At 29.6% G+C, this 27,982-nt stretch overlaps 1 protein-coding gene and 1 non-coding gene across 2 annotated transcripts; both read left to right on the forward strand.

Moving 5' to 3' along the window:
* Window positions 1–9,348: 9,348 nt before the first annotated feature.
* On the forward strand, window positions 9,349–9,422 carry TRNAT-AGU (transfer RNA threonine (anticodon AGU)). Its single transcript has one exon. It is a non-coding gene; the product is annotated as a tRNA-Thr (tRNA).
* A 3,093-nt stretch (window positions 9,423–12,515) lies between these two features.
* On the forward strand, window positions 12,516–15,174 carry LOC137830591 (zinc finger protein WIP2). The gene is made up of 2 exons (XM_068638028.2): window positions 12,516–13,348; window positions 14,557–15,174. The coding sequence occupies exons 1-2, from the start codon at window positions 12,689–12,691 to the stop codon at window positions 14,983–14,985; spliced, it is 1,089 nt and encodes a 362-aa protein (XP_068494129.1). The 5' UTR covers window positions 12,516–12,688; the 3' UTR covers window positions 14,986–15,174.
* Window positions 15,175–27,982: the final 12,808 nt, after the last annotated feature.

Below are 27,982 nucleotides of genomic sequence, written 5' to 3' on the forward strand. Positions count from 1 at the left end.
TAATAGTCTTATCTCACCAACTGAAATAGGTTGCAACTTAGGACAAATACATGAGGCCATGGTTTTAGCATTTACTCCGTTGTTCAATGGTAATATATCATTGGGGGGATAGTTAATTTGGTAATGTGAACTGATTTTAGAGAATCATTACATCCTGTGGTAAACATTTACTAGAATAGTGATGTTTTCATAGGGAAATTACGTTAACTCGTTATACAAAATGTTTCTGCATGTATATTTTTTTCATGTAAATAAAGGAAGATATTTCATCAAGGTACTGGAAGTAATAAACATTGATTTCATGAAACTGAGTCAATTCAAACTTAATGAACAAAAAACCGAGATACCTCTTAATCAGAATCTATTGTTTAAAATGATATCAAATAGAGCATCAGTGTTTTCACTACTTGGAAATTTCAACAAACAGATTGTTGGAATGCGGCTTTAGTTTGAGAATGAGAAATATTAGAATTTTAGAGGAACAAGGTATTTATACAATAGATTATTGTTTCTTGTCTTATCCAAATTTTAGGAAATTCATGATTTTATTTTTATTTGTGGCTCCTCACAAAACAATGGTTAGGATTTTGCTAACACTTTTAATTTAATGATTACAAATACCTCTAGGACTTTTTTTTTGCAAACATTAACCTGCTAAAGTATTCTAAATATTTCTACATATCATAAAATTATCTCCAAAATATTTTTTTCTAGAACATGCTTCTAAAATGTTTCTCTAGAACAAGCTAACATGTTTATAGAAATTGGGATTTTGTTAATGACAATGAAGACTAACAAAATCGAGTTTATATTTCAACCCAATCTACATGGTTGTTGATTTTTACTTGTGGAAGACTGCTTTTCCAAAGTTTAATGATAAGCTCATTCGTAATAATTAACATAGGTCATGGCTAGGGCATATCAGATTATGATCTCTCTGTAATACATATGATGTTTTTTGAGACATTGCGTATTCTCTCTGTAATGGTAATTATGATTAGAAACTATCTGATATAAGAACATTTTTGGCTAGTTCTATGGTATGACATGATATTTAATAATTTATTTCTCCTTGCAAATTTTAAGATCATAAAACAAACGAGTCTTATGATTGTTTCACTATTCTTTAAAAAGGGTTAAACATCACTGCTTAATATAATCAACAAATAGTTAAGAACTGTCAAGTCAATTCATCTAATGTTGAAACAGAATAAGAATTGATTAATGTTCAAATATCCAATAAACAAATCCCATTTAAGATGCACTTACATTGTCTAAACTTTTTTCAACATATCTAAAACTTTTGGAAGTAAACATCGACCAATTTTTGGTTTTCATTAGAAATCATATTTTCATTATCATATATATATTGAAAAAAGTGTGTAACAAAAAGTATGCATGTGTATTACAGCTCCCCAAAAAAACATTTGGAAGATTCAACACAAAGTGACAAGTTAGCAATTATGGTCTCAAAACAGGTTAACTGTGGTCTGTCCGAAGCCACCGAATGAAAATGACACTATTTTTGGACTGTTGAGAGGGAGCAGTAATGACACTCGAAGCTGTTGTCCCCTAATTTATCATTTTCCCTTCTTTCTCATCATATCAGAGAGCCAATGAAGAAACTGAAGGAAAATGACTTGAAAAGAGATGGAAAAAAATGCATCAAACTGTGTCTGTATTTTATTTAATTCATCACCAACTCAGTAGGGTCCTTCTACATTGTCCCAACTCACAACCCTTCTCTTCACTCTTGATGCTCATTCTCTTTCTCACCTTTTCTACATAAACCAAATCATAACATTGATATAAATATTGTAAATGCATCTAAATAAAACTGGAAGATAGAAATTTGATTCATAAAGCTGTGTTTATTAAACGTTTCATCCAAAAGCAGATAGAAATAAAAACAGGAAAACAAAAGAGAATCACGTGAGGGACCCGTGGGACAAGTGGTGAATAATCCAATAGTAAAACCTTTGTTCATCATGTTGAATCTTTTGTTTGGAATATGACAAAACATTTTAAAATGAAAAGAATGTTGCTGTTTAACTACATTCCTTCTGACCTGTTAGCAACTAAAAACCTATCCACAGCATTATATTTAGATAAACAATGTTTTAGTACACTGAACAAAAATCCATCCACTGGTTTTTCTTTTCTTTGGCTTTCAAACTTATTATAAGAGAAAATACTAGACAAACTTTAAGAAACTTTATAGTTATCATTCAACCAGAAACTCACATGTATATGATAAATTCCCTGACTTTTACAGAAAGAAATTGTATTTTAAATATGTCAAATCATAACAACAAACTTTATGTGAAGCATTTTGATAATAGTTTTTCTTTGACAGAAACTGTTCAACATTTAATGATTTCTCTGTCTTGAAAAGGATTAATGTAGCTAAGTTTTAGGATGAACTACAACCTTAACACATAAAGAGAGTGTTATTCTCTATAAGAATACATAGATGAATGCAGTGTACCACACTCTTGAGATAAAGTACACATATAATAATACATGATCTAGCTGTATATTTTGGTTCTTTAGAGTGGTGTTGATGAGCCCTGAATGATGCTTGATGCATGCATGCCTGGTGGAGTGAATGTCTCTCTCAAGAACAGTGATTTCATTTTAGGGTCTACAGAGAAAGAAAGAAGGTGATGTCACAACTATGTGTCTACAGTGCCTCTCAATCATCTATGGCCATTCAAACTGCAATCTCTCCTTCAAGATTAAGTGCCACCAACACTCCTAATCTATACCTACCACACAATATAATTAGTATCAGTTCCATTGTCACTTTAATTATTCTTTTGCTCAACATAGAGCTTTTTTTGTAACAAAATAGTTTTTCACAACAATGCTAGCTAGACAAGAAAAGTTACACCTATTAATTTTGGAGAGTGTATTGCTGAGATACTTTAATTCTATTTTAATAATTAACTATTCTAATTCTAAATTAGTTACTATAAAAATTAAAGTAATTAATAACTAAAATCTTGATAACTAAGATTAAATATTAATTTAAAAATTAATTTATAATTTTTTTATTAATAATAAAAATTCTTTTAAATATCAATATTTTTTTTAGTTTATAAAATAATATCTAGTCATAAAGTAATTAATTGTTTTTATCTCTAAAAATAAGTTGTGATTTAATAATATTTTTAGTAATTATTACTTTTTTCTTTAAAAAAGTTAAAGAAAACTAGAAATAGTCACATTATTATCCAAATCCAAAGAAGAGATTCACTTTATAAAGTAAAACAAAAATTGAAATCATTAATTTAAAAATTAGCTATTAAAATATAATTTCATAATTTATTACATTAACTTTACCTCTATCTTGATTCACTACAAGAAAATCATGAAATAGAAACCAATTTGTAGAAACCAAAATAATTAGTTGCAATAGTAACTAAATTAGAGACCATTTTAGAAACTAAAAAGAAATTTGGTTTCTAAATTAGTTTATATTATTTTTTATTATTGTTAAATAGTTTCTAAATCGGTATCTAATTAGCAATCAAAGTTTGGCTACCAAATTTAAAAACTAAATAATTGGTAGTTAAAACCTTAGTTGCTAATTAGATACAAATTTAAAAACTATTTAACAATAATAGAAAATAATAGAAACTAATATAGAAATCATTTTTCTTTTAGTTTCTAAAATGGTCTCTATTTTAATTCCTATTGTAACTAATTATTTTTATCTCTAAAAATTGGTTTCTATTTCATGATTTTCTTGTAGTGATTTAACACGAGACTTTTTTTGGTTAAAAAATATTTAATGTTTCTTAATAGATAAATATAATTTATCAAGTAATTATTGTTTTCTTAAAATACTTATTAACTTTTTTTTCTGTAAAAAAAGCAAAAATATTTTTGAGAGGCCTAAAATTATGGTTTTACTGTCCTTATCATTAGGCCAGATTTCTATCAGGCTATCTGAAAAGGGATAAATAAGCAAGCTATCATGTAATTGCAATCCTAATGATCATCACTTCATTAATCAGCTAAATATTTATAATTAATCTTTTTATTATTTTTTACTAATAAAAAAATATAAATTTATATATTTCGACCAAGCAAAAGTCCTTTGCAATGTTACTAAAGTTTACAAGTTACAACAACATAACTATGTGGGTATTACTTTTTATCTTCTAGGAGTTTCCCTATAAATATTTATAGAGATAAAAATAAAAAATAATATTAGTTATTTCATATAAATTAAAATCATTGTGTTTTTTTAAACACTTAAAAAGAAATGGAAGAAATATATTTGAGAAAAATTAATATATCATGTCTATAAATTTGAACAAATTTATTAGGTACAACCAATTGGAATATGTGTTATTTTATTTTTCACTCTTGATTGAAAGATAGCGACTAAACACTTGGGATTCATTTATGAGATTGTCTCTTTCAACATATATATTTTTTCCACAAGTACACACCATTGATGAAACTTCTAACAACATATTTAAGATACAACTTTATTTTGTGAATCACATTGGAATATTTGTCAATTTTCACCATATCTTTTCTAAATCTACCATCACATGCTTCATTGCGATTCAAACCACTAATAATTAATTACGTATAAGTTCCAATGGGACCACACCAAATTCTAAGGAATATTATGAAGGAATTAAGGAGCAATAAATTAATTCATAGAGTCTATTGTTAATTTATTCTTTGCAATGATCATAGGGATTAGACATTGTAGAACATATATATTAATAGTTTGGAGGTTTTCTGAAGACAGGGACGTATGAAAAGTAGGAAAGATGTTAATTAAATTATTCTCTTTCTACAATAATACTACACTATTAATTAACTCAGAAAATTCTCTTTCAGAAGACATGGAACATGACCATAACTTAGAAATGATGCTTAATTTATTGCTTATTAATTAACTATATTATTCTGATGTTATTGCAATAATATTATTATAAAGTCACTCGTGTTGTCTTGGGAATAGAAAGGACGAAAGAAAGCATGCATGGGATCTTGGTCAACACAAATACCCCTTTTCCTAAAAAATGTTTTATTGTGTCCCCTTTTTCCTACACAAATTTAACTTGTATCCTTGTAAAACCTACCCTAACTATGCTATACACTCTATATTGTTACATTATTTTTTCATCAGTGTCAAACCTATGTGTATAGTGCTTCCCCCACTCCTCTTATCCAACTATCAACTTAAACTTATATCTTATCTCTTCCCAAAAATACTTTTATGTGTTCTCAAATTTCGAAAAAAAAAACCTAACTTCAATTAAAGAACTTAACTTTCCAAGAGTTTTGAGCATCATCATGGTGTTATCTTTACCTCTCGGGAAGACTCATGAACAAAATTTTTGTAACTTTGGTTAAGTTTTTTTATCAATAATAAATTTTTTTAATAAATGAAAGTATTTAAAGGATACTTTAACTCTTATTAAAAATGATACACATAATTGTATTTAGGGTTTAGAGTTTAAGTTGTTCAGACTGTATTTGTTTTTGTAAGAAGTTAGTGACAAACTTTTGATAAGAGGAATTATTCGTTTATGTGCAATTTTGTACATAGGTTGAACTAAGGAGAAAATTTTGAAATGATATACCATTACACCTTTGAAAATGTCTCAAAACTAAGTTGATAGATTTAGGTATATAACACATATTGAACTGAAGGAAATGTGAATAAGAATCTTGAGGACTAAACGACATGAAGAATCCAACATTATAATAAGTAGTTAGTGATTTGATTTACTAATGAATTATTTTTAACTTACTGCATGCACATGTATAAAGTTGATAGTGGTGGTGAAATTGGTAGAAAATGATGTTTCACGCATCCATTATTTTGAAGACTTTACCTATGAAGCCATGCGTGTGAAATTGAAAAGTGCACATCATAATTCAAAAGATTGAATGTTCATAAGAAGACAGCAGTATGTTTACCAAATCATTAATGGTGATAGCCACTTTTCAACTTTCACTTGCTTCTCTTGGTACGCCATCTATTGTACCTTCACCAATGACTCAATTCTTTTATTTCACTTTCTTTTTAAGAAAAGGTCTCAAGTTAAACATTACAGAATCATATATGTAAGTTTTCTACCCAATATCAAAGATTGCTGTGTATCAAACATTGTTATTAAACCATAAAAGGTAAGCTTTTGGTCCTTGATTTGTTGTATACAAATGTTGTACACATTGTTAATTACTTTGAGAATCTGCACGTGGACACACATTGTACTCTTATTAGGTCTGAATGTGAATAGTAACAATGTCATTTCCTATAAGATTGTGTGTTACAGTGTTGCACAAGCGAGTCATAGACTCATAGCATGCATGTGCAATATGAATGTTCATCTGAAAGAGAATGTAACAGGGTTGGAATGATACATGAGGAAAAAGAAGAAAAAGGAATGAGAAAGAGGAGACATAGATTGAGCAGAAGAAAGTGTGGTCCTCCCATTCACGCTATCGAGTGAATAGAGAGATGAATAAATAAAGCCTAGATTTATGGTGTAACTGTAACAAACATATCTCATGCCATCACCAATGCCCACCAAGTCATCACTATACTACCAAATTCTGTAGCATATGTATGGCAGAAGAATAATGTTCTTTATTATACATTTACCATACAAGTGTCTAATTATTATGTCATGTATTTGAGAGAAATATAAAAGAATGTGGACTGTATTATGAAGTGAATGTTAAATTTACTTCAATGTCACAAAATCTGTTAGTAAGAGGAGATTTGCATTCATTTTCTTATATATATTGTCATTTAGTTTATATTTTGCATTATGTCTAGTTTTTTTTATCAACAATAAAAAAAAAATTTAAAATGAGTACTTGGAGTGTTCCAACCCATATACAAAATATATTTACATGTATGTGAAAAAGAAACTATTGTACATGTATGTGTATCATAGTCATCTCACAAAAAACAATCAAATTAGCCTTAACCTTCTAACCACCTTATGTCTAGTTAATGTCGAATTTTCAATACATTCTTTTACACTAAGGATTGAATATTTGGAACGTGAATTATATACTTATAGGTGATTCGACAACTGATAACGAGTGAGACGATAGATCCAACAAATCTCATTACACAATTTTGTGCGTGGAGGCTTCTTCTTAATAGGTTACCTACCAAAGATCAACTAGTGAGAAGAACAATTAATGTTAACAATAACTTGTGCCCTTTGTGTGTAGTTGGTGATGAAAATGTCAAACAATTTTTTATGTGTACCTTTGCTAACAGAGTGTGAGACAAATGTAGTAAATGAGTGGGTATCAATAATGTTATGCATTCACAAGTTAAACAACACTTCAAGGTATGAGCTCTAAAGAAAATAGAGTATGAAAATGTATGTGGATGACCATCATTTAGGTTATATGGAACCATAAGAATGATATAACTTTTAAAGATAGAGTGACAAATTGTATTGAGGTATTCACAATTGCACAATGTAAGATAAGAATGTATTGTTGGGTAGAGGGAGCTTCTTGTCCTTAATTTTTTTGTATTCGGGTTGAAACATCCTTAAATGTTCCAATTTATTTATTTTATTCTTTTTGTTGATAAAAAAAATTCATAGTTGCACAACTGAGGTATAATTAGTAAGCATCCCAAAGCCAACTTCTCCTACACAGATTGATTGATGTTTGTGCCCTTTTATGAGTCTTAAATTCTTGTAGTTCGAGATGACTATGAAGGGAATGAGTCTGTTAGGTAAATCAAGCAACCTTAGTTTGCTCTATGCAACAATGTTTGTTGTTGAATATTAATGTTTTTGCTTTTCTTTTGCTATGTTGTTGTTGACTAATTATGCATGATAAGTATTTTTTGTCCCCAATGAAGAAATAAACTCTGTCTAGATCATATGGTGTCGAAAATTGAATCATCTGATCAAAGGATTTACAACGAAGAGAAGAAGCTGGTCGAAATCATGAACAAATAACTAATTATCTTTCTTTCTAGATCAATTGTTTTTGGTATCATATGTTATTTGCATGTGGCTCCTGAAAGTCAAAATGCATGTGTACGAGATTCAGTGTGTAGTATTTTTTTTTTACTGAGTATTGAAACATAAATACTTTATTTTATTGAATTTATTCGTTGCGGATAAAAAAAATATAAACATTAATACTATATTAATAGTGAACTTTAAATGTAATTCAAATTCATAAAATCGATATGAATAAGATTTGTATTTATTTATCTACTATAATTTGAAGATGGATTTTTTACCATATGTAAAATATGTAAAAGTTAATTAGTAATATTTACATGTTTTTCTTAATTTGAATCAATTTGTTTACTCGTTTTGTGGTTGAGTCAATGAATCATTCTAGTCTAAACATATTTTTTAATCCAATTTTTTCATGATTCTGCTGCTAGAAATTTTATTTCTATAAGGTATATTTTGTTGGCAGTCATACTGATCCACTATTTTGAAGTAATTGTTATGTTATATTTAGTTGAGTTTTCCTTTTTTTATTATACATATACATAACTTATTTTTTTAATATGGTTGATGTATCCTTATTTATTCATTCTTTTACTAATAAAAAATATTTTTTATTATTATCTTTTGAGACAATATTTAATGAAAGTATAAGAAAAATTGACACATTCAATATCCAAATCCAAAATAATTAATTTTGGAACAACTTACTAAAAGTTGAACCACTCACTATTCTACCTGAATCTTTGACTAATCTTGTTTTGAAACATTAGTTTTTGTTACATGATTTATTATTGATAAAAAATTATTAAGTCACAAGTGATTCTTATAATTTAGTAAAATTTAATAAATTTGAATTACTAAAGTATATAACATTAGAAGGAAAGCTTATAATAAAATTATTATAAGAATAAAATAAATATAGGTATAGGTTATAGATTATGGTGTGTAGCCGAATTTTATTTATAGTGAGACACACCATGTGTCCGTAGCTATATAGCTACAACCAAACATGTGTCTATTTAATTCTGAATATATATAAAATGTGATGATAATTAATTAATTAATATATATATATATATATATATATATAATGTGATGGTATTGTTTTATAGTTTGAATTTAGAGAAGATGCACTGTTGTGAGACTGGCCTAGGCTGAATTGATGAATAGAATGCATGTCAACATTCACATTTCTTCTACTTTTACTGTTTCTCTCACCAATCATAACAACCACTTTTTATCAACCCTCCAAAAAAATAAATGCTAAATTCACTATTAAACTACAACACCATGCAAACTACTTATATACTATATATGTAAATAAACAAAATTCAAAACCTAAATAAACTTATTTTATTATCAAGCTTTCATAGCTCAGTTGGTTAGAGCACCCGTTTAGTAAGTGGGAGGTCTTGAGTTCGACTCTCAATGAAAGCATTTTATTAAAATTTACGAGCTCTTTCTACTTTGATTGGTGTCTTGAATTTCTCGGTTGTATGAGGTCAATAAAAAAAATTAATAAATACATGAAATACATCAATTTATTCTATTATTTTTTTAATAAATTAATTTAGAGTTTGAATTACAATGTGATTTGACAATGAATAATGGGCAAAAATAAAAAGAGAAGTTGTTAATGGTAAACATGAAATGATTAGCTACTAATTAATATGATGAACAGAGTTAAATAGAAAAAAATAAAAAAAGTGTGGATGAGGTGTGATTAATTACTGAGTTGAAGAGCAGAAGAACAGAATTGGAGTTGAAAGGGGCAGAGTAGTGAGCATTGAAGAGTTGAAATGTGAGAGTAGGTTTAGCCGACCAGAGTGCACAGACCAATAAAAATGTTGGTGGCATATTGGAACTGTGCTTGCTTCTTGTCTCAAACAGATTCTATCTTTTATGCCTCTTGTCTATCCTCGGATGCCTGCACTACTGTCCCTAAATATTTTATTACTTCTTTCATTATCACAAAACTATCTTATTCTCTTAAATCCTAACTTAACTAATCAAATCTTCTATTCTTTCCAATCTTTATGTAACATCTCATGTCTTCTACACATCCTTTTACCCCTCCAAACCACAAAACACAATATAATACAAACAAAACTCTCAGATTTTTTTACCACAAAACCACAAGGCCTTCCAAGTTTTTTTTTTTTTTAATTAATAGCTTTTGGGTACTCAAACTCTCTCCTTATAATCACATATTTCTAACTTTCTAATCTGATTTAGAAAGGATGATGTTATGAAAAAAAAAGATGCTACAAAAATCATCACATAGCAATCGAAAATGTGATTGTTAAACGATTTAGGGATCGCAATTGGTCACTATTCTTAATTAATAATTAATTACTCTGCACTAACATTTGATAGTTTTTTTTTATTGAAAATTGATTCTGATAGACAGATGGGACTTAGAGAACTATTAAAGTTTTCGTCTTCCTTCTTCGGATGGACAAGTTGTTGGGTGTTTGAATGTGGTCCTTATCGTTTTCGTGCTTCTCCTTCGACTCTCGGTCTTTGGTGAACACCGAATGGGAGTACCTGCGGAAGGCACTCCGACGCTCAAATCAGTAAAGTGGGTGATCGGTATTCAGGTAGGTGCAAAGTAATAAATGACGTACCTTTCTCTTTGAAATGTGTGCTATTTATATTATTTTAATGGACTTACCTTATTGAGCCTGATTAGTGAAATGGATCTCACTTATGGGTGTATTACCTAATTCTTAATAACAAATTAACTTCATTGACCTTGGTTTGAACGTTAATGGATGTATGAGTCAGCCGACCAGACCAACCGTAACGATTTCTCTCGCCTCGACCAAGTTTCCATGATATCAATCGGATTTCACGGATCTCGGTTAGAGTGATCGGATCCTCGGTGACGCCCATACTAGTACATAAACCACAAGTAAATTATGTGAAATAACTGTACGAGTTAGAAAAAAAAACTTATCATTAATATCATTTAGCTCTTAGAAAAAAAAATTAAAAGTTTCGAAGTGATTATAAAAAACGATTACATTTTATTATAATTCCTCCAACAATTTCTTTTAAAATAAACTTATATATTCACATTTAATTGATGATTAAGAACAATTGTTTGAGCCCAGCTGACTTTTGTATAAAGAAAATATATATTCACACTTAATGAATTACTTATTCTGTTTTGGGTTCTTGAAATATAGAAATCTTGATTTAATCAATTAACGAGAAACAATAATCGATTTTCCATGTTTGAACTTAGGCATTCTTAGGATTAAACAAATATTATACTAAAAAATAATCAACTAACTATTATTAAAACTTCATATATTTCTTCATTGCTATAAAAGGTTTGCATTCATAAAAAGAGAATAGATTGTGAATTTTGTTTTCATGGAGAGAGTCCATCTAGGATAATATGGCTGTGAAAATAATGTATTCGGCAAATTAATTTAGACTTAAAATGGATAATCTAATTCACCTTCTCTCACCAATTCTATTATTTGATATGACTTCTAGCTGAAATTTGTAATGAAGTGATTTATGTAATGAATTATAGTTTAGGATGAAATATATATCAATTTATATTATATTTTTTTATGAAATTCTTTTGCAACTATATAAATTTTATTATTGAAATTTTAATTTGATAGATTTTAAAGTAAATTGTGGAATTAGTATAATAACTATTGACATAGTTCTCATACTCGTCTCGATTTAAAATTATTAAAATATTTTAATTTATTAAATAATTTAAAAAAATTATATTAACTTTTTCAAAATCATATACTTTTTCATAATCTCCCTTAATTATATAACACAATTTTTCTTTTTCTCTTGACTTCTTTTACTACCTCCTTAACTATTAACACACTAGCAAACTTCTCTTACCAATAAATGCAAAATATTTAAAGTCAATATATTTCGTATCAGTAAGAAAAAAAATAAAAAAATAAAAACGAACTATTCCAATATAGTTTAACCCTTTTACATATCAAAACAAAAATCTTATCAATGTAATCCAAACACTTTTTCAAACATTTACATACTGAGACGTTCCAGAATTTAAAATAAAAAAATATGAAACAAAATCGATATAATCTACCGACGTCGTCATAAACCAAACATAATATTAATTTCAAACTAACTAAAACAATTCTACAACAACTTGTTAACTCATAATTAGCCGTAGAAGCAATCATATTAGCCACGGCATCACTAATTTCTGCTTCAGTAAATGATTCAACTTGCATCTTGTTATCTTTTTCTGATAGTGAATCCACCCTAATCACAATGTACAGTTTGCACGTAAACCAGTAAACTAATAATTTGAAGTTAATTGAATGTTTTTCCATAACTATAAACTGCCACTAACGGTGGTCTCTCTCAAAAGAAGATTACAATAAAAAAAATGAAAACTAAGAACAAAAATGAAAAAGTCATTAAATTCCTGTACTCTGGTAATGATTAAAATCATAATCAGCAATTTGTTTTTGATAAAAATAATTTGCTGTTTGGTGACTTTATTTTCTCCTCCACTTGACTTTACTTCTTTTCCCCATATCCCACACACCTCTTTCTCTCTCTCTATCTATCTCCACCATTCACTTCCTTCAGCCATCTTGTACTTTCTCTACCGGTATATAAAGCAAACCAACATAGCCTTCTACTGTTCCCACTCTCTCCTCAAACACAACCCTTTTTCCATTCCACCCATGGGAGACCCTTACTCCAATTTCTTCTCACCACCTTTCTTCCACTACCCCTCTCCAAACCCTCCCCCCCACCACCATCCATATGCTCACAACTTCATCAACCAAACCACCACCACCACCAACATCAACCACACCACCTTTTTCCACTTCCAACACCACCACCACTTTCAAACCACTACCACCACTTGTTCTTCTTCACCCCCTTCCCCTCCCTTGAGAGAGGCCCTTCCTCTTCTCAGTCTCAGCCCAAAAAATTATGAACAAGAGGAGTACCTGGATCAGGATCAGGTTTGCACTACCATGGATGTGGAAGACAACTTCAACAGGACCCTCCATAACCCCAAAGAAGAGGAGCAAGAAGAGGATGGTGGTGATGACAGTGTCACTGTTGCACTCCACATAGGGTTGCCAAGCCCTAGTGCTGCTGAGATAGCTTCTGTGCTGTCTTCAGCTTGTGCCACAGACAAAGAGCAACAGCAAGGGGGAGGTGGAGGAGATTGTAATAATAATGGGATTCAGGATTCTTCTTCATCCTTCTTGTCCAACAGCCTCAACAAGGGACAGTACTGGATCCCTACCCCTTCTCAGATTCTCATTGGTCCTACACAGTTCTCTTGTCCAGTTTGTTGCAAAACCTTCAACAGATACAACAACATGCAGGTCAGTTTTTTTTTTTTAACAAAAGATTAATGAATTAAGAAAAACATTTCAGGATTAATATTTCAATCCTTATATACAGAAGAATATCTCAACCCTTGTACCATAACCAGAAGAGGAGTGGTAACATAAACATAACCGACACTATGTTAAAGAATAAACACCCACCTTCTACTTCTTATTCTTCATCTTCTTCTACCATTTTTCTTCCAATTCATATGAGAAAAACCACACAAACACAATGAATTTGTTAATTTGCATATATAGTACCAAGAGGAAAACAGTACCCTTTTCTTTTCCTTTATATTTTTTCTTCTCCCATTTTTCATATCTTCCTTTTTCCTCCGGGTTCTTTTTTTTTTCACTTGTACTTGTGTCATCATTATGATAAAAATTATTTTCAGCCTTTTTGTTTTCTTGCACGGTGGAACGGGTACTAATGTATGAACTGATTAATATTTTCCTGGTTCAAACTGTGACTGAGATCAGAGCTATATCCTTTTCGTTGATTAAACTACTCAGCCAATGTTCTTTATGTCTGAGTGCATTGAAGTGTGTGCTTCGTATGCGTTTGGCATGCAGCTGCAAACAGAACTGAAAATTTGCAGTGTTTCCTTCCAGATCTCTCAGATAATGATATCAATACAACTCTTAGATTTGTTTCTCTTTGTAGTTCTTTTCTGTCTGAATTCAAACACCTTCCATACCTTAAAGTCTCACACACCGACATACTATTAGCTGTACTCTTCCTTCTCTCTCTCACCTCAATGTGACTTCTTTTTGCGTTAGATGTATATTGTAAAATCAAAAGAGTGCTATAATTTAACTATTTGTTTCATTACATCACAAGAAGATCTTTTTTTTTTCTTAATTTGATTTCAGTGTCCTAGAATTAAATAATTCAGAGCAAACAATTGAAGTGTTTGCTCCATAGAAGTGGCTGCTGAGACAGTAGTTTTCTAAGTCAGCTTTATCCAAAATCCGAACTAGTCAAGTTTAACCAGCTTTTGTTTTTCATTTTCATTTTGTTTAAATTTCCCGAATGTAATTAACTAATGCAGCTTTGTACATTCTGATTCTGAAGTGTCTGAGACAACCTCATAAAAAAATTAACTAATGCAGCTTTTGATCATGTTTGCGTTGTTTTCTCTATCCTAGTTATCTTCTTTTTGCGGTATCCATAATTTTTTTTCTTTTGTTTGTTTTGTCAGATGCATATGTGGGGGCACGGATCACAGTACAGAAAAGGGCCTGAATCTCTGAGGGGTACCCAACCAACAGGTATGCTTAGGCTTCCATGCTATTGTTGTTCCCCAGGATGCAGGAACAACATTGATCACCCAAGAGCAAAGCCCCTTAAAGATTTCAGAACTCTTCAAACACACTACAAGAGGAAGCATGGAATCAAGCCCTTCATGTGTAGAAAATGTGGTAAGAGTTTTGCAGTGAGAGGTGATTGGAGGACCCATGAAAAGAACTGTGGGAAGCTTTGGTATTGCATCTGTGGCTCTGATTTCAAGCACAAGAGGTCTCTTAAAGATCACATCAAAGCTTTTGGAAGTGGCCATGCAGCTTATGGAATCGATGGCTTTGAAGAAGAAGAAGAGCCTGCATCTGAAGTAGAACAAGACAATGACTAATTTCATCCATAAAGACATAAGGAAAATGGAACTGGTTCTATTTTATATATATGTCTCTGTGAATTATCTTATTCTCAATCTTAGTTAATTTGTGAACTATTTATTTGGTATGAGTACATATCCTTGACTTCCCAGTTGAGAACTATATATAAGCACCAAGTTTAGATGAAGGCAAACCTTTTTGTTCTTCATTCTTCTCCTTTGCTTTTCTTTCCTTTCTCATGGAACTGACACGCAGGTAACAAAGTTTTAAAGCCAGGTGTAAACCCAACTTCATTTACTTTGTTTTCATGTATAAGATTTCTCTCTTTTGTACATCAAATTGATCAAGGCATTGTAGACAATGATTTCTACATTGTATATGCTTTTGGAAAAAGCATATATAACTCAAGCTAATTGGTTAATAGCTAGTAACCTACACACTATGCAGCCTCAGTTGTATTTTGAATTGCACTTTCTTAGTTTGTCGGAAAATTTCAATGGTTTTAGGGTCCATTACCATAGCTGGTTGGTTTATTGTGCTGAGATATCAGCAGCTATATTTGTTAGTCATCTACGCTTGTTGTATGAGCGTTATGGTACTTTTTTTCTTTATCATTGGTTGAAGTTTTAGTGTGTTTATATTCGTTTTAGCTTTTAGACTTGGGTTTCTTTTAGAGTAGTTTGATTGGTTTTAGAGTAGTTTGATCGATTTTTGTGTTTATTATCTGTTGTATAAGGGTTGAACGAATTGAGCGTTAACCAACATAGATTTTAGTATCATGTTGAAAAAAAGTTTTAGTTTTCTGTACGTTGATGTGATTATGCCCTTTTGGATGTATGTACAAAGTTCACTGTTGCTTTCTACGTGTGTATCATAACGTTATATGTAGATTGAGGTATGTTATGTGGTTACACTGTTGTACGTATACACTCGAGAAAGGAGCTATATATGTTGCATTCTTGCTTGTCAAAATCAACAGGAAGAAGGGTCAAAAGGAAGAAAAGCCTCTTTTCTCAAATCCAGAGGCTGTAGGCCTCATCAAAGTTCAAACTTTGATGAACAATGATGAATGTGCATGGACAAATATCTGTGGGGGCATTTCATGGTTTTCTCTCCTTTCACAACTGGCTTTCTCCTCAAGATCCTCTTGGTACGTCTTCTCAATTATTCCACAATTTCATACATAAATATGATGAAGTTTATCATACGATAACAAGGGTGAGATTTGAACCTCCACTTTCTACAATTCAGCATTTGAGAGCATGTACTTACAGGGACGAATTTGTAGCACGTTTTCTAAATTGTTCATTAATTCTTTTCATTAAACACACACTAACATGTGAATGTGTTTTTTGAAATTGAACAACGCAAGTTAATGAAAGCGAGTTAATGAGATAATAAAGTACGTACGTGTCATTACATGATTGAAGAGTGTGATGACAAAAATATAAAAGAAAGATGAAGTTGGTGCATACAAGTTTGTGGTGCATATATTGTTATGATTGTAGCTGTAGGTCATTGGATAGCCTTTTCAACCCGTGAAGCTAAAAACCTACGTCAGCTTTTTGTTGGAGGGTGCATGATGCCCTTTTGCTTTGCATAGTGGGAGAGAAGACTATGTGTTTCTTGATGGATACAACATATGCCAATTCGAGATTCACCCTTGCTCGGAATACTCAAACCAAATTATTAGCTTTTCAGCCAAATTAAACAAATACAAATCTTATAAAAGGAGGATATACAAAGATTTAAGGGTAAAAAATTATTAAATAAAAACTAAGATTGTGTTTGGTTAAATTACGCAAACATAAGTTTACAAACTGAGTTTGCAAAAACAATCGAAGTTTTGCTTCTGCTAAATAGTTTTCAGACAAAATTTTAACATATAAACGTATTTTGGTTAAGATAATGAGCATTCTGAACGAAAAAAAACAGGTTAAATGGATCTCATTTTCAACTTTACCAACGAGCTCCTTGTTTGATATCTGATTCAGTATTTGTATATGTTTGATTTCATATCAGGTTAACTCAAAACATAGATCCATAATTCACATTGAAGCTAAAATCACTCACTTTAGATGGTAAATACTTTTTGACAACCAAATCTGCATACAGAAGTTCAAAAGCGAAATCATGCATATTTTGATTTAAAAAAGAAACAAAAAACGTGATTTGCAGCTTTTGGTATGTTTATAGAGAGAGAGATGGGAAAAGGTGAGATAGAGCTGAAAACTGTGAGGGTGTGGAGCCCAAGTTCTGTTGGTTGGGCTGATTAGCAACATCTACAGATGCCTCCTACAGTACATGCATCCCTTCTAAGGGATCAACTGTACATTGAATCGACCTTTCACCCAAATTTTAATTCATTTTCACCACTTCTTTCTTCCTTTTTCAGTTCTTAATCACCATGAGTTTGGTCATAAATAACTGCAAAGATAACAGATCTATCAATAACACTAAAAATTAGAACTATGAATGGTTAAATAGAGGTAAGGTTAGAAGAGTTTGGTCTCTTTAGTATGAGAAGCTTTTGTGTGAAGTTGAGTGTTTGGCCTCTTATAAGTATCTTCAAAATATCTTCGTTATTTATTTTTATTTTTTTGATAAAAAAAAGAGTTAATGGTTATAAATTTCTTATTACATGCATTCAATCCACTGATAAAAAGAAGTTACAGTATGCATAATGCATGTATACTGTGTACAACTATCAACTGAAGAACACGACAACAACAAAGTGGTTAGCTCACCGAGTGAGATAACAAGATACTGTTCAATTTAAAATTGCAGATCATTACTCAATTACCTGTAGTTGTTCATGAGTTGAATTTATCGACAAGTTTCACTGTTACTAAACTTGAAAAGCTTTATAAATGGTTGGTTAGTCAGATTTTGTCTTTACTACAGTGATAATGTGTAAAAAAGTTGTTTGGTAACAGTGTATTAATACGGTGAATGATGATAGAAAGAAGAAATGATAAGAACAAGAAGGAACTAAATAAGGATTAAAAGACTTGATTACCTTAATAAAGACAATCTATTTGCATGTTGTGGAAGAATAATTGTGAAGAATGGAAGAAGTGAAACAGTGAAGAATGAAATAAAAGCATTTATTGAGCATCAATATCCTAGCCGTTTGTTGAGGAGATGAACCCCACCACAGCACTCACTATGTTGATCATCTTTTTCATTTGCATTGCATTTATTCCTTTATGGGAAGTCCCTATCTCAAAACCACCCATACCCACAATATCTCCTTCAACGTCAATACATGCCATCCTCAATCATTATGGCCTCAACTTCATTTATTTTTGGGAAACTATCTTCAAAAATATCAACACTATCCCAAAAAGGGCTCAATATAAACATACCTAACACACTTTCAAATAAAGTATACGTAACACAAGTATAAATCCATGCATGTACATGCACCATCTTTACAATATACTTTTGCTTCTAATCCCAATATTTTCTTTCTCCATAACATCTCTTTTCCTTCTGATAAATATCTAATTTATAGTTCATCACCATACTGTAGAAACAGAGTTAGGTAAAATATATATATATGATACTATATGTAATTCCTTGATCTAAAGCACACAAACAACCCAACACCCAATAATATGTTAAATGTGATATTCTGCTTTTTGTATTCACATTCCTACACAGTAGGGACATCTTTGTCTCCTTCAGCTCGAATCACCACCTTTTTATTCATCCACACACAGATATAGATACACATATATATTTATATATTCCAACACATTCCTACAGTATTTAATACTTCTTTCTTATTATAAAAAAAATTATCCCCCATCTACCTTTTAGTTAGTTTATAAATCCTTGAGTTATTGTTTAATCTCTGCTTGAATTATTTGTCAGCTTTGTAGACAATTATTACTTATATATTATTAACCCCTCCATCTAAATCTCCAAAATCATTGATTTTTTTTTTCACATTATATTATTCTTAAACATTTTTCCCATTTTCTAAATCCACAAACTTTTTTTAAGATCCCTCTACTACAAGAATTCGTAACTACCCATTTATTTTTATTTAGTGATCGTCTTATTCTTTACTTTGTCTTTAACATATTCATTCATAAGTCACTCTCCTCCTTTCCTAATCTCTAACCTAAGAGGATTTTATTGAAACATCTTAAATATTTTATTCATATACCATCTTTTTGCTTAGGTTTTGTAAGTAATTTTTCATTTACCCACCCAGTCTTCCTCCCTTCTTGATCCACAAAAACTTCTTTCTTAGGTTTGTGGGTTATCAATCTTAAGAACAAGGCAAATAAAAGAAGCATTGGTAATCTTAGGCCATTTTCCTAGAGTATGAAAACTATTAATTATCTTTATTACATCATGTTAAAGTATTCCAATTTTTCTTAAGGATATTCAAATTATAACCATCCACCTGGACTTCTTTTATTTCTTTGATTATACTAGTCAAGAACTCATTGTTCTCCATTTCTAAGAAATAGCATGGAAGTCTATGTTATCCAATCTATTTTATTCTTTGATTATACTAGTGAAGAACTCACTGTTCTCCATTTCTAAGAATTGGCACGGAAGTCTATGTTATCCAACCTAGTGTTAATAATTTCTTGTTTGGAGAATCTCATTTTAAATCTCTCTTGAATGTTTCACCTTAGTAAGACTCTTCAGACTTGTTTCAATTATTAATAAAATTTATAAACTAAATTTTAAATTAGTATTTAATTAGTTATTCAACTTTTAGTTACTAATTCTAGAATCTAAATTAATTGGTAGCTCAAACTTTGATAGTTAATTAGATACTAATTTAAAAATTAGTTTATAAATTTTATTAATAATAGAAGCTAACACTACAAGAAAATCATTAAATACAAACCAATTTTAGTGACAAAAAATAATTACTTGCTATATTGACTAAATTAAATATTATTTTAAAGACTAAAAAATTATTGGAATATAAATTAGTTTCTAGAATTGATAAATAGTTTCAAAATTGATATTTAATTAGCTACCAACATTTCAAATCTAAATAATTGATAGTTTTTTTTTTTTGAATTATTTAGATTTTTAGAATAATGTTTATTTGGATCATGTGGATCCATATAGGGATATATACACTGAGATTAGGTATTTTGATGAACTACTTTCACTAATTTTTTTTTTATAAGGATTAAAATATTCCTTAAATACTTTTTTTATTACTGATAAAAAAACTTGGGTGGACAATTAGATTATTATTAATTAAATGTTAAGGTGATTATGGAAGCACAATAAAGTCTAAATGAGTAAACATTTATTAAAATAATATAAATAAATGTAGATTCCAAATATACACAATTTATTACATTGAGGGTCGAAATATCCTTCCATATATCCTTACTTGCAAGTTAAAATGTACCTGAAAACTACATAACAAAAAACTGCATATCTTAGAAAAAAAGTTCTCGACATTCCAAAATATCACTACTAGAAAATTATTATATAGAAACCAATTTTAGAGATTAAAAATAATTAGTTATTATATTGATTAAATTAGATCCTATTTTAGAGACTATATAATTTATTAATTTTTAAATTAGTTTCTATTATTGATAAATAGTTTCTAAGTTAGTATCTAATTAGTTACTAAGGTTTTTGTAAGGATCTAGAAAATAACCTTAGAGTAGAAGTGATATATTTTAAATGATACCTGAATATTTTATTATTAAAATGAAAATGACATATAAATAGAAAATTCAGTTATTAGGTTTCATTTTAAAATAACCACCATCTCTCTAAAAAGTTTCCCTTTTCCTTTCTATCCCTTCTCTCTAAGATTCTGACCTCCTCTCTGTTTGACTATCAGAGTACGCCATTAGACTCCTGGCAGCCAAGACTACAAGACTGCCCGATCAAAATCTCTGATAGAGTAAGTTTATTTTCGTACCCTTTTCCTTTCCTCTCCTTCTCTCTATGATTCTGACATCCTCAGTTATCAGTTTGACGATCGGAGTCTGTCATTGAACTCCTGTCAATGAACTCTACAAGATTGCCCGATCAAAATCCTAAATAGAGTAAGTTCATTTTTGGCCCTTTTCTTTGAGTCAAATTTTGAACTTGATAGGTTGTCTATATGAGTTTTACGTGTGACTCTTTTAGCTTTAGGTTAATCTCTGTTAACTCAAGGTCCTAGTTATAAAGTTAGATTTTGATTAGGACTCTGTGGTGCAGGTTAATTACCTTTAAGCTAGTCTTATTATTTTCAATAAAACCCTAGGTTAGAAGATTCTGGATGTGGAGGTGACGTGGTCACCAATTCCAATTGTTTTTGCTTGCAGGATTGTCTCTCTTGAAGAGTAAAGTAATATATTGACTGGAATGGTTGATTTTGAATCTGTTATGGGAATAATTTGTTGAAACTTTGTGATTGAGAATTGAAAGTGTTTGAATGATAATATAAATGAGTTGAACTATTCTTTTTGAATATTTTGGTTGAATTACTTAAGTGAGATGTTTGATGAGAAGTGGTTGTGTGATTTCAGATGATGATTGATTTAAAGAGCATATATTTGGAATTAATTATGTGTTTTAAGTAAAGTTTGAGATATATTTGGATTGTTTAGAAAGTTTATATATATGAAGTGATTGAGTGGTGCATTGATATGTTAAATGATGTATGTAATGAGGTTAAAGTGTGATCAAGACGTAGTATTTTCAGGAAAGGAAATACCATGTTGAGATTGTTATTAAGGTGTATTGATTTGTGAGTTATTCAGTTGGTGAGAGTCGAAGGAGGTCCATTTGGCTGATTCTGAGGTTTGAAAGAACTGATCAGAGCATATCAAATGGATTTACCCTGTCATATGAAGATGATGAGATGATGAGATATTGAGATAATTATGTGCATGGCTGTGTGGGTTTCACAGCAGTAGTATGACAGGTGCAGGTCTCTGGATGCTAATTTCAATACACGAGTCTTCCGGAAGTAGAGTCAAGTGTCTATGTGTTGTGAGTCAGTAAAAGTCCATATGAAAGATGAATTTTATGAATGTAATAGACTCTTGATGGTTTGAGAAATCATATGAGAATTGATGAATTATGCTTATTAATTTGAAATTTAAATTATATCAAAACTTTTTATATAGATAGCTTACCCTGTTATTTGTTTGTGTTTGTTTCTTTATCTGTGATGATCGTGTTTTACATGGGAGCAGATGAGATTTCAGGTGATAGAGCTCCTTAGTGAACAGCTGGAGAATGAGATAGTTTTATTTAAATGTTTTGTTTTGTTGTTAAAACTTTTGATGTATATATATTAAATCCCTATGAAGAGGGATATTTCTTTTGAGATACACATATGAGAAAGTAGTATATGTTATTTGTAATTAGATATTGCTTGTTTTACTTTTATTATATTATATATGGGTAAAACTAAGGATGTTACAGTTTTAACTACCAATTATATAGATTCTAAATTTGGTAGCAAAAATCTTGTTAGCCAATTAGAAACCAATTTAGAAACTATTTATCAATAATATAAAGTAATTTAGAAACCAATAATTTTTTTAGTCTATAAAATAATATATAATTTAATTAATATAACAACTAATTATTTTTTTTCTAAAATTAACTTTTATTTAATAATTTTTTTATAGTGTACATTTGTAGAATATACATATATGTATATGACACTACATATAATTGATTGCATATCCAAGCAAGGAGAGAATGGGGAAAAAAGGTGGTGCTTGCTCATCATAATGGTTAAATTTATTTTGTTTGACGTGCCTAATTGATTAAAATTGCATCTTCATGTTTTCTGCTTTATATATTAGGTTTTAATAAAATGATTGAACTAAAATTATGATCCTTTAAATATAAAAGGAGTACACTATAAGTAGGACTATTTTAGGCACTTTTAGTCCTCCTCAAAGTAGATCAGACAACTTTGTTTAAGAGACCCCAATCAAGGAGAAGGGAAAGAAAAATAATTCCGACCCATAATCATGATAACTTTGAAAGCAAAAAAAGTTATATTCAAGATTATATACAAAAATTAATTAAATTATAATTTACAATGTAAAGTTTTTACTTTGTTCACTAATTATTATAATTTTTAAAGATTCAACTTATATTGTTGTCCAAATCATATATTATCATCTAATAGTGTAAAGATTTTTTTTTATACAATTTTGTTATATCTTTTTAAAAATTATTTGTAACATAAATTTGAATCGATTAATTATGTTAAAGGTATGATGGAGAAACTTCTCTTAAGCACTTAAAAGGAGAAAATAAAAAAAATAAATATATTTTATTAACTAAAATTAACTTATGTATAAATCGATTTATACAAATTATATGGTATCAACTTCTTTGAAATCTAATTATTTTTAATTTATAAATAAATTTTACATTCTTTTTTCATTTTATACATATACTTATGCAAAATTTACTTAATAATATCAAAACTAAACTTAAAAGAAAAGAAAGTCATTATTTTCATATTCAAATGACACTTGAGGTGATAATAGGGTGAGTCATGTGAGTCGACCTGCAACCTATTATGAAAAACGTGAGATGGATTCACTATTTTGGTTCACTAACTGGTTTAGGTCCATTCCACATAATCTGCAATTTGTGCAAGTTAGGTATGGATCAGTCCACATAACAATAAAAATGATAATTTCTTTTTACACCCCATCAATTTCAAAAATCAAATTCTATAAGTCAAAATAATTATTCTAAATTCTGAAAGGTAAAATAATTGTTACGTAAAATAATTGTTACGGAAAGGTTATTTCAAAATGTATTTTTTTTCAAATTTTTTTTTCTGGAATTCACTTTATGTTATATAAATTAAATTACAAAATTAATGAAAGGTGAAAAAAAATTGATACTGGAAAAAAACCCTAATATTTTTTATTTTTAATAAAATTCTAAATTTTTTATGTGATGTAATCTGCAACTAGACGGGTTATTCCTGGACGACAACCCCATTAGCAGTTCTATGTGAGACATTGGTTGAATTGTCCAAGTTGGTGGGTTTATTAACTTTCTTTTTTTCTGGTGAGGACACTGAAAAAGCTTGAAGCTGAAGAGAGCCAGCATCCACACATGATAAGAAAGATAACAGTGATTGAAGGTGTTGCCTTTGAACTTGAAAAACTTTATTATGGTTTAACCCTTCTACAATTAAACCTTGCCCAACCCCAAGCTTTTCAAAATACTCACCATATGACATTATATTATTATTCCTGTGAAGATATTTAAACACAAGAAACTCCAAACATTTACTTTTAGGTAAATTAATTATTAACATAACTTGTTTTATTGGTAAAAAAAATATAAAATGAAAGTATTTTAGAGATATTTCAACATTTATATAAGAGACGAGAACATAATAAATCTGAAATAAATCTCTGACCATGACCAAACATGTTCTTCCCTATACCTTATCTACTCACCCATTTGTTTAGACCATTTTACTTTTAACTATTATTATTTTTAATAGATTTCATACACACCAATGATTTGTGACCTCAATCAGAATAAGAAAAACATGTTAAGCATACCTTTGATGTTAATTTTTAACTGTGTTATCATAAAAATTCCAATGTAATCTATTCATCCGTTTTTAAAAATCTTCTTATTTTTTTATTTTAACAATTCTCCTATTATTACATACATATATTATTAACATAACATATGAGGGCATTACTGTATTATTTGGTTGTATGGGGACATTGCTGTTTATTGTTTTAATTTTTTTGTCCTGTAACAAATGAAATAAAATGGGAATACTATAGCTATCTAGATTAAAAAAAACCTATGAGAAAAACAGTTCCAATTGGCATATATATAGATTTAAAGAAAGTAGCATTATCTGTAATAGGTGCAGTAAGAATTGATTATATATTAAAAAATATTTTGAATATTACATGAAAATAAAACTTGTACAAGTATTATTATTTGTTTTTTTCTAATGCTCATCAAAAGATTCCATTATAAATTAACTTTTCTGTTATCTATTTGTTGACAGATACAGAGATGTTTAGCTGTGTAGCATTATTTTAAAAAGAAGTTCCACCTTTGTGAGTTCTTTCACAATTAAATTAATATAATCAAAAGGTAACTAAATTGAAACTATAGTTGAAGCCTTGACATAATGAAATTAAGTTGGCAATGTAATTGGTGGTGATAATTAATTATTTTGATGGAGTTTTTGACATGATCGTCTTTTGACTGATGCCTAGTGAATCACATTATTTTGTTGGATGAATGTTTTGCTTTGGTGGGACTAGTCTTGTTTTCTGTAATACCAAAATTTACAAAAGGGAAAGAAAACATCACTTTCTCTACAATTTGTGAAAATAATAATTCCAACCATCATCATATCTTTCTCAAATACAAGAAAAACAAAACAAGGAACTTTTCCTTTCAAAAAAGATCACTTTCACCATCTTATTACAACAACAAGGGGTCCTCATGTTTACCTTAAACGAATTTAATTTTTTAATGGAAAAAGAAAGGTGGAAAGCTAAACAAACAAATGTTGCATAGTGATATAAAACAAAAGTCTCTTTTTATGTAGGGAATTTACTTGGATAAAATTCTCTACTTATGATGTCTCTCGGGTCGTTATCGTGAGCCAAAGTTGAGGTTAAAACTACAATGAAAATGTCATTTTTACATTTATTCATACCAAAAGAGAAGAAAAGGTGTAGGGTGGAGGTTTCTATCAACGTGCAATGGTAAATAATGAGAATCACTTTTGAAAGGAAATACAATGTTCTATAATCTTCTATTCACACTCAATGTTTAAATTTGGTTTGAAAGAGAACTTTTTTTAATTCAATATTTTAGTGGGTGCATGTGTACGTTACAAATGGACACTATGGACTTCTCTTGTAAGATTCAAATTTAATTTAGAATTTTATATTTTGATTCAACTAGAGATATAATCAAAATTGATTCGTAAGATTTTTATATGTGGAGGATGCCAAGAGTCTCGAAAAAAGTTGCTTGGAATATGGATTGGGAATATGAAAATGCATGTTAGTGGAAGTAAATATAGAAGGAGGGAAACGATAGAAGAGCAAATACGATGAATAAATAGAAGATGATGACGAAAGAGTTGTACGGACAATGAAAGAACAATACAAATAAAGATCATGGGGACTACGTTTTTTTTATCAACAGCAAAAATATATAAATGCGAACCACTTCAGGTGGATCAACCTTATACATACAAAGCCAACCACTTCAGGTGGATCAACCTTATACATACAAAGTCCAGCATCTACCAGTAATCACCAGACCAACAAGCATAAACATTATTTATACTAAAAACTCAAAATACTTCAGGCAACCAGTCCTACAAACCAAAGGTTCTAAACACCAACTGGAAAAGGAAACCGACGTAGATCGGAATTTTGCAGAAATCTAAGACCAAACCTTAGCTTACATCAAGTTACAAATTATGTTTTTTTATTAGGAGAATCTGTGAAATAAAAAGTGATAAATAGTTTTGAACAAAGATGAAACTCATTTATTTAAAATGTAATACATAATCAATCTTCTATGTTGTTTGGTTATATCTTTAGGATAAAGAGATATATGTGCTGATTTTGCAGGAATGATTATGCAAATTAGTTATACAGTATAACAATACCTTTGGATGAAACGATATTGTTGAAACAATATTTATTGATAGTATGCTACAGTGTTTTGTTATATATATGAATTGAATATTTATTTATTTATTATTATTGATAAAAAAAATTATTAACTGTATATAAAATCTTTATGTTTTTATTATGTCTTATCTGCAGTTTGCACAAATGTAAAAGTAAAAGAGGTATTGAGTTTCTCTTTATTGAGTAATCAGTTTGGGCAAATGTAAAAGTAAAAGAGGTATTGAGTTTCTCTTTATTCAGTAATCAGTAATATTTAAGTAATCAGTTTGGAAAATTAAATTACATTTCAATTATAAGTGAAATAATTTTCAAAGTGTAAATATGCCCAAATCATGCGAATACTTGTAGGCTAAGAGTGGTTAATTTTGCAATCAAATTATGCCAAAATAATTTTGTCTACACTTTAGCTGTCATCATCTTACCCTAGCTACATAGTCTTAAACATCTTTTATTTATGAAGAAATGTGCAACAAGACCAACCTGCTACCTGAATTACACTGCACATTTTAAACCCTAAACAAAGTAAAAAGATAAGATAAGCATATCAGAAAAGCTATATATCAACTACATCTAAAGTAGGGACAATACAAATAAAGACCACACTTTTTGTCCTCTAATTCATGTTTTAGGCTACCCACTTGCAATATTTTGCTATCCCTTCATATAAGTAATAGCTTTCTTCATATCACTTTTTAAATTTTAAGATGATTGGAGTGTGAAGGTTGTAAATTAGATATGGAGTTACTTGTAGATAGTAGTAAGTAAATTGTAAAGATATAGAAATTAGAAGATTTTTAAAAATTAGATGATAGATTCTATAATTTTTTTATTATAGTGCAATTTTTTTTTAAAGTTTGTTTAATTAGTTTTTTTATTTTTATTGGTGTTTAGAGTTGTTGATTTATGTGAAATCTATAAAAAAAATAAAAAAATTAAGTGGGACAATAATAGTTTTGGTTTGGTATTTTGTTTTGAATCTCTGTCGCAAGTATAAGGATTAAGGTATTCTAAAATATCTCTATAATTTATTTATTTTTTTCTGGTAAAAAAAAGTGCTTCTCCCTCAAGGTTCTCTGAATTTATTCTCCAAAATATCACTTCCACTGCTTTTTTCAGATTATGAGGTTTGATTGTGCAGAAAAGATGTATAACATTTCTTACCAATGTTTGTTAATTATTGATGAAAAGAATTTAAATTCCTGTTGCAGTCACTGTTTCATCAAGATTCTTCATGATATTACAATAAATAACAGATAAATTTTTCCGAGGTAGCTGCAATGCAGTTGCATAGTGTCCGAAGCCATTGATAACGATACTAATATTATATAGTCAAGGA

This window comes from Phaseolus vulgaris, chromosome 7, assembly GCF_051622355.1.
Source record: "Phaseolus vulgaris cultivar YP4 chromosome 7, ASM5162235v1, whole genome shotgun sequence".
Lineage (NCBI taxonomy): Eukaryota > Viridiplantae > Streptophyta > Magnoliopsida > Fabales > Fabaceae > Phaseolus > Phaseolus vulgaris.

What these genes read in the sequence shown, in the direction of transcription:
- LOC137830591 (XM_068638028.2), top strand. Translation starts at nt 12,689, where the DNA reads ATGGGAGACCCTTACTCCAATTTCTTCTCACCACCTTTCTTCCACTAC. An exon ending in ACAGATACAACAACATGCAG is followed by an intron (nt 13,349 to 14,556) that starts GTCAGTTTTTTT and finishes TTGTTTTGTCAG; the next exon opens with ATGCATATGTGGGGGCACGG.